Raw genomic sequence first — 8474 nt, 5'->3', positions numbered from 1 at the left:
GTCTGCAGCAGGCACAGGCAGCCCCACATGGGCTGCAAGCAGCTGCAGCACAGGGCGCTGGCCATGGGGCAGGGAAGGGGCTGCTTCCCCAGCCGCCCCCGTGCTCCTTCCCTGACCGGGGTCCCCCTACCCTTCTCCCCACTGCAGTTCTGGCATGGTGTCTGCCCCAAGCCAGAAGCCCCAGCTGGGGCTTTGAGCTGTGGGGGCAGGGCCAGGCGGGCCCTGCTGTTATCAGAGCCCGCTGAGCTTCCCCTGGGTCCTACCGCCCTCGGTTCCTGTCATTTTTGACAGGGACCAAGGGCCGAGAAATATTAATTTTCTACATTTTTTAGGGGCCCCGGGGGCCAGATTGAATGGCCTCGCAGGCCATATTTTGCCCACCCCTGCCCATACCATACAAATGGCCCTCCTCTGGACCCTCTCGAGTCTATCAACATCCTTCTTGAAGTACGGCGCCCAAACTGGACACAGTACTCCAACTGCGGTATGACGAATGCTGTATAGAAGAGAAGTATCACCTCCTTGATTCTATATGTCAGGCATGTTGATGCATGATAAAGTGCGGTTAACTCTGCTGATGATTTCGTCACACTGACAACGCATGTTCATCTTGGAGTCCACTATGACTACGAGATCCCTTTCCACTTCTGTGCTGCTGAGAGGGTCACTTCCCAGCCAGTAGGTGTGCTGGATATTTTTGCGCCGTAAGTATAGCACACTGTACTTGTCCTTGTACTGCATCTTATTGTGTACTGTCCACTTTTTTAAACTGTCCAGGTCTGCCTGCAATCATTCCCTACCCTCTGGAGTGTACACTTCACCACACAATTTAGTATCATCCGCAAACTTGGACAAAGTACACTTCACACCCACATCCAAGTTACTGATGAAGATATAGAAGAGTACAGAGCCAAGGACCAAACCCTGCGGGACCCCACTACCCACATCCTTCCGGGTTGATACTGACCCGTCTCCTACCACTGTCTGGGTTTGACTGCTAAGCCAATTTGCTACCCACTGGACTGTGTAAACATCTATATCACAGTCTCTTAATTTATTTATGAGAATGGGATGAGATACCATATCGAAGGCCTTCCTAATATCCAAGAAAATAACGTCCACCTCTACTCCTGCATCTAAGCATTTTGTGACCCTGATATAAAATGGAATCAGATTGGTCAGGCATGATCTACCAGCTACAAATCCATGCTGGTTTCCCTGCTGCATTATTTTTCCCACTGGACTCGCACAGATATGATCCTTCATAATCTTTTAAAGACCTTTCCAAGGATGAAGGTGAGATTGACTGCCCTATAATTACTCAGATCCTCCTTCCTCCCCTTCCTGAACATAGGGACCACATTGGCCCTTTTCCAGTCCTCTGGGACCTGACCCAAGCACTCAAACAGCCATGGCAGTGGTTCTGCTATGACACCGGCCAATTCCTTCAGTACTCTCAGATGAAATCCATCTGGGCCTGCTGACTTGAACACATCCAGTCCATCCAAGTGACTCTGCACCAAGTCAGCGTCAACAGTTGGTGGGATGGTGTCCCTCTCATGCCCATCTAAGAGCCCATTAGGAGAATTATCTTGATCCCTGTTCAAGAACACGGAGGCAAAAAACTCACTGAATAGCTCAGCCTTGTCCCCCCTGTCTGTCACCAATTGCTCCTTCTTATTTAGTAGGGGTCCTATGCTGCCCTGCACCTTCCTTTTACTCCCTACATACCTAAAAAAAAGACTTTTTGTTGTCTTTAATTTGTGTTGCCAGCCTCAGCTCTGTAGTTGCTTTGGCCTTTCTAACTGTCTCCCTGCATGTGCGGGCCAAGTAGCTATATTCCTCCTTGGTAGCTTCCCCTTGGTTCCACTGCCTAGCTTGTACGTGCTTCAATATTAGTTTTATTTTTGCACAATGTTCTTGCTTAATTAGCTTTGTTTTTATTCATATTAAAACACAGATAGAATCTTGCTTAATCTTATATCAGTGATGGACAAAACTCAACCCATAAGTCATACAATATCCCCATGATATTAATTTCACACATAAAACACACAAGTTGGTTACAGTACATTTGTTACCACAACCACTGTTTAGCCTCAGACTAGGAACACTGTGCACTTCCAACTTCTCATTCTCTGACCACCTTCTGTTTATCTATACCAATACCTCTCAACCAGGATGCCATGTCACCTTGGGGTGCCCTGAGATTCTTTCAAGGGTGCTGCGAGATGCCACGTAATGTTGGCACTGTTAGATGTACAAACATGATTCACAAGATAAACCTAGAAATTTCAAATCCATAGTGTTAAAATCATTCTGCCCTGTTGTGGGCTTTCTGAGTTCTTCGTGGCAGCAGAATTGCTCTATTATTTTTTCATAGTTAAACAAACAAGTGAAAACTAAGAGCTGGCATTGTCAGAAAGTCTTTCCACTTTTTGTTCACACTCATCTTACAGATGTTGCGCAAAATGCAGCAACCATATCACACAAGGAACATAATGAAGAAAAACATCCAAACTGTTCATAAAGCATTGTCATCCATCCATTAGCCTTCCAAAGCACACTTCACTGACAGTCTAAAACTACTCAGGGCAAAGTTAAATTGTCACTCTCTTTTGCCCAAACATCCAGTGAAAGGTTTCATATCTCAAGAAAACAAAGGGTAAAGCTTAGTCTTCAAGATAGAGAAATCTGAACTCCATTAGTCTCCATAGTGATTTGGGGAACAAATATTTCCTTACTAATACTGGCAAATAGGTTTGAGTTTCTAAATATGCTTGGCATCATGGACCTTTGCAGAGTTCCCATCTGTATTGGTAAACCACCTATAGCAGTGGTGCCCAACCTTTTTATCCTGCAACCCACAGCTGGGAACGGAGTGCGGCAGTGGCCCAGGAACAGGGGAGCTCCCAGCACATGGCGTGGCTCGTCCCTTGTGTGCGGCACCGCCAGCGTTGCCCCCAGGACCCTCATTTGGGTTGTGACCTGAGGCTGGGAACGGCTGATCTATGATCTTTGTACTATAAATGTGGTGGTGGGAAACTGCCTCAGGGCTCGGAAACACCAGGGGCAAACCCCAGCGTTCCCAAAAAGGAGGGCAGGGCTACCCATACCCCAGGAAACTTACCTCCAGGGCAAGCTGGGTTGGGGGCAGAGCCACGCAAGCTGGTGTTTCACCGGTTATTCAAGCGGCTGCTTCCCAGGCAGGGCAGTGGCCAGCTGATTATGTCAGCTGGGGACGCTGCCACAGGAGATTTAAAAACCCCGCCAGAAGCAGGTAGGCAGGGGAGAAAGACCAGCTGGGAATACACTGGACACGCCGAGACCTGGCACGCCGGTAGGAATTGCTCCAGAGCCACTGCCCCACGGCAGAGGGGCATGGGCAATAGCTGGCACATAGCTGGGGACAGGCAGTTCCCAGCCCCAGAATATTAGAGCTCCATGGCGACTATCCTCTTTGTGAGACTCATCTAACTCCAATCGCTCAGACCCTGAGGCCAGGGTCTAGAGCCTCAGGACCAAGGCAAGATCCCGGCAGCCAGCCAGATTGTTGATGCCCACACTGGACCCACAGTTGTGGGGTGAATGCCCTCCTGGGGGCAAAAGCCCAGAGACCTGAACAGCTGGCGAGTGGACGGGGGGTAGGGGAGGCGGAGCCCCAAGGACCACCGTGGCGCACCCGTGAATACCCTGTCTTCAGGTCAGCAAGGGAAAGAACACCGCTGAACCCCCTCCTTTACAAATCCCATCAAGTCATGGCAGGCGAGCTGGGGGACCCCGGCCACAGGGCGTCACAATAAAAAATCCTATTTCTTTTTTATAAGGTCTTTGCCCTGATTTAGGAACCCTTCATTAATACTTCTTACATTTGGGAACTTCCATCTGTGCAACATCATCAATAATCTCCTGTGCGTAGTCATAATTTGGCACAGCACAGCAGTGTCCTCTACAGAGCAGTGCAGACCTACACAACAAAAGCACACAGAATAGATCTCAACACCAAATTCATTTGTTACTAACTAGTAGCAATCAGAGACTGAGACACATTCAGTATAAAAAAGCACATTGCCATAGCATCTAGAGCACCATTTTTCAACCCACGAGTCACAACCCAGAAGTGGGTCACAAGAAGATATAAAATGGTCATGAACAAACTTTAAAAATGGATCCTCTGTAGGAGAAAAACATGGGGAACTATGGCTTTTCCCTTGCAGGCTGTCAGAGTTCCAGCCTTCCAGGGCCTGCTTGGGGCCTCCCATACCTCCCCACCCCACACACTGGGGGCTAGGGCCTGGGGCAGCAGGTCAGGAGTGAGGGACACTGGGTTGGGACTGGCGGTTGATGTTTACAAATGGGTCCTGGTACAAAAAGGTTAGAAACCACTACTCTAGATTCTAGAGGGCCTCACATTTGTGTTCTGCTGCTGAAGAACTGGGGCAAGCGCTACCTAGATTTCTGGGAACGTGTCCTTTGTTAACCTGAAGTCTGGCTGCCACCAATGAGTCCATTTGTCTGTCACTATGGTCTTCCACAATTCCCTGTCAAGAGTCTGAAAGCAGAGCTCCAACAAGTAAAGCTACTCTAGGTAAGTGGTTTGCAAAATTAGCAACTCATTTATATTCTTCTGTTTCTCATCTATTAGCTGGATCATCTCTGCATCAATAGCTCTGAAAAGGCACAGTCAAATCCCTCTACCTACACAACTCCAAATGCATAAAAATCATCCTTTTTAATTAATTAAAATTAGGATTAGCTTCCTAACTGACAAAGGTTAGATGCAATTTATCCCAAACAAGAGACTGCCTCTCCAGTGGAATTACTTGAGGTGATCAAGTACAACCAAATCACAAACCCATGAATGGTATTATTGCCACTTAACGGTCAATTCCTGAGAGGGTCCCAAGTGCCTAAGTTTTATTTAACTTGAAATATAGATCCTCAAAGCAACTAAACAGAGGCTGTCAAATCTTAAAGGAGTCTAGATTTTTAAAAAAATCAATAATGTTCTCTACGCACCTAAAGATCTACTTTTGGACATGCCCAGAATTGCTTGTCTGGACAGTATTGAGTGACTAGGCACCTAAGCTCCCTTGGGATCTACAAAGGTATTAAAGCCCTTCTATACACAGGGCCTGACTAAAGATGTTCTCAAAGTATGTCCACAAGATAAAATGTACATAAAATGTTGCCAGAGGGGGAGGACATGAGATTTCTGCTCTTTAATCAAATGGCTCAGTGGTGAGATCATTCAGCCAGGATGCAGGAGATTAGGATCCAGTTCTCCCCTTTAAATGCCTCTACCAATCCTCTCTACCTCTACCTTCCACCCTCTAACTACCGAGCTAAAACGTATTCCAAGGCTGGGTTCTACAAATCCTTTAATAATTAGATATGCACTGCATTAGAGAAAAGAAGAAAGTGAGCATGACAATTTTTGTAGTCAGGGAGAGAGGAGATCTAAGTTATAATCCTTTATCCAATGAATACAGAACATCCTTAAAAGGGATAGAGGGGCTTGTTGGTTTGTTTTAAAATAATTTCATCTTGTGAACACCAGGGCAAGGGCCACTCTCACCATTCTAGCAAATCTACATTGCACATAGCAATCTAAGAGCATTCTTCAAGGCTGGTCTTACACAAGAAAGACATTGCAAAGCACACTAGTGTTCCTACCCTAGCTCAACTAGGGATAGGTAAAGAGGGCATCAACTTCAGGCTGCGATTTAGAGGGAGTGACAGAATGGCACCAGCAATGGTGACAGCAGGGGCAACAGCAGCAGCCTGTGTGCAGAACAGCAGCAGACAGTCAGGTAAGACTCTAGTGCTCAGCACCTTTCTCCACCCTATTTCTCCAACCACAGGGCCCAAATTCCCAGTTAAGATTCTGAACAGAAATTTCCAGCACACTTCTCTGCACTAACTCCTCACATTGACACACACAGTCTACAGTAACAGCAAGGCACTCCTGTCTACTTTCAAAGACACTTTCTCAGGTTGTCTATACTGTTCAGAAATTCCCTCTGCTTCCTGCCATACACCTAGACATCTCCCTTGCTCTCACATAAGTGAAAAATTCAGCAAGCACTTAACACAAGAGACAGCTTACCCCAAACGAGAGAGCATGTGCTCAGAGGGGAAATTGCTTCAGAACACGTGCAACTAAACCTCAATGCCACAGGGCACTGAAAGTTCTTAGCAGCAACAGTATTGTAAGCCACCTCACCTAGATAAAGGTGTCTCCTTAGGGAACTTAGAATTAATTCACTATAAATCCATACTAACTTAACTTTTCAGTAAGTTCCCCACGTAGATAAGGCCTCACTGTCCATTCCGGAGATGCTCAGCCTCTTGTTGTGTAGGAAATCCCAGGATTGGCACAAAATGTTTCAGATGGTCTAAAGTCTGTAAATAGGCTATTTGTTGCTCCATTTTGATCGATTATTCCAAATGGAAAGTCAACTAGACATTTTCTCATCATCAGTGTATAACATGAATTCAATAAGCCATTGCTGCCACACTGTTATTATGACAGAATTACTCCACTCAAGAGATTACTAACATGGAAGAGTTTTCACTCCTTACACAGACTGAGCCTCCAAGGAAGTTCAGTCATCTTAAGAATTCAAGAGAAGGAAGCTCTTGCAGTCTGACGCCAAAGTAACCATTATTATTGGTAACAGCAGCCTGTGGCATGCAGAAGGGTCAAATGTTCTTCACACCTGTTCTATTGTCATTCTGGTATAAAAATCAACTGGGGAAGACAGGACTTAGGGTAATCCATTTTCATGACCACAGGTTGGTTTTCAGACTTTTCTTACTCTAAGCTACCAATAAATTCAAAAGAACTTCCTATATGCACTGAGCTAGCATCAGACATCCATCCATTTCATCCTCAGCCACATTTTGACATGTTAGATACCCAGTCGTCGGGGAGAAATCTGCCACACCTTTCACTGTCCCTGCCATTCCGGAATACAAACAAGACAAAAAACAAACTTATAATGAATAAGCTTCTGCCGAGATAACGATTAAATCGGAAATTTTTCCTGACAGAAACAAAAATGACTAGATCAATGAATCCGGTACATTCATTTGTGGCTACTGTGTTCCCAGAGATGACCACCAGGTCTTTAGGGCAGCTGCATCTTCCTCTTCTCTTTCCCATAAATGCCAACAGGGTACTGGGTCCCCTGAGCCAATCAAACGGACAGCTCATACCAAGTCGTGCCTTGGCTCTCAGCTTTCACCAAGGCTGTTCCTATGCTTTGACTGAGGATAATTTCACCAACAGTGAAAACTCCATGAAAATTAAAGTGCCTTCAGTGACTGAAGCTTAAAGATCTCTTTGCACATGCTCCTATGGAACCTTACTTCTGCCACTGACCTAGGAAAAGACTATTTTCTGAGCAATGCCAATTACATGATAAAGGTGGCCAGGCTTGGTCCCAACCAGTGTTACTAGGTGTAGGATAATCGTCATATGTGTATGATAATTTCAACCCTTGTACCATGTACAAATCATAATGAAAGTGTTCAAAATGTACAATAATTTAAGACACTGCCTCTGCCTTTGTTTCAGGGTAATCTGCATTATCACAGAAGCTCACATAGAGGTGAGAGACTCCTTACCAGCTATGAACTGCCTGCCCAGAGGAGTTTTCCATCTATTAACTCCTCTGTGAAATCCTATGAAAATATGAACTTTCATTTCTACCCAGGAGAACTTTTACAATTTTTTCTCCAATGCCTGATGAAGGGTGTTTGTACCCAAAAGCTTGCAACTGAAGACTGTTTTTGCAAAAATCTTGTTGGTCAAATAAAAGATAACATCTCTACTATGAGTCCTGAATAATTTTTAAGGTAGCTAATTGATGCAGCCCATGCAAAACACAAGTTGCTCTCAGGGAGTCTTAACTGATTTGGGTTTGCTGCCAGCGCTTTCCTATGCCTGGAAATAAAGAAAGGCTTCAACTTTGGTGAGCCAGCTCTCCCTCACTCCCTGGGCTAGTTAGAGTAAAGGAAATAAGAAGACGTATTTGTATATTTAAATGTCTGTTTTTCAGTGTCCAATAGTTTTTCAGCAAATACAAGAATTCCGAGCTCCCAATAGAATAATTTCATATTTAAGACCTGGTAACGCTGGTCCCCAGCCCCGCCCTCAGGGCCAGGAGCCCAAGCAGGGTCTCTCGCGGGTGGGGGGAAGGAGCAGGGGGGCCAGGGCTGCCGGCACTCACCGGGACAGGAGCGCCAGCTTCTGCTCCAGCATCATCTCCAGTTTCTGAGCCTGCTTGGAGAGCCAGTGGTCCACGCCATGCAGGCGGTAGCAGGTCTCCAGCATCAGGCGGAAGTCGGCCACGAAGTCGGTGATACCCGCATACTGCCCGCGGGAGAATTTCTCCTCCATCTTCAGCAGCCACATCCCGCCCGGTGGCGGCTGCGGGGGGGGCCCGCCCTCCCCCCCCCCCTCCGCG

The 8474-nt window shown here is 46.3% G+C and overlaps 1 protein-coding gene across 1 annotated transcript in view; it reads right to left on the bottom strand.

Moving 5' to 3' along the window:
- The window catches only part of KIAA2026 (KIAA2026 ortholog), a 97326-nt gene extending 88858 nt beyond the window's left edge, over positions 1-8468 (bottom strand). The window contains 1 exon segment of the mRNA XM_025197549.1: positions 8238-8468. Within this exon segment, the coding sequence (XP_025053334.1) occupies positions 8238-8422 (185 nt within the window). The 5' untranslated portion in view covers positions 8423-8468.
- Between the last annotated feature and the right edge of the window lie 6 nt (positions 8469-8474).

This window comes from Alligator sinensis, unplaced genomic scaffold, assembly GCF_000455745.1.
Source record: "Alligator sinensis unplaced genomic scaffold, ASM45574v1 scaffold392_1, whole genome shotgun sequence".
Taxonomy (NCBI): Eukaryota; Metazoa; Chordata; order Crocodylia; family Alligatoridae; genus Alligator; species Alligator sinensis.
The sequence above is the reverse complement of the archived record's forward strand: the minus strand, read 5'-3'. Positions and strand labels throughout refer to the sequence as shown.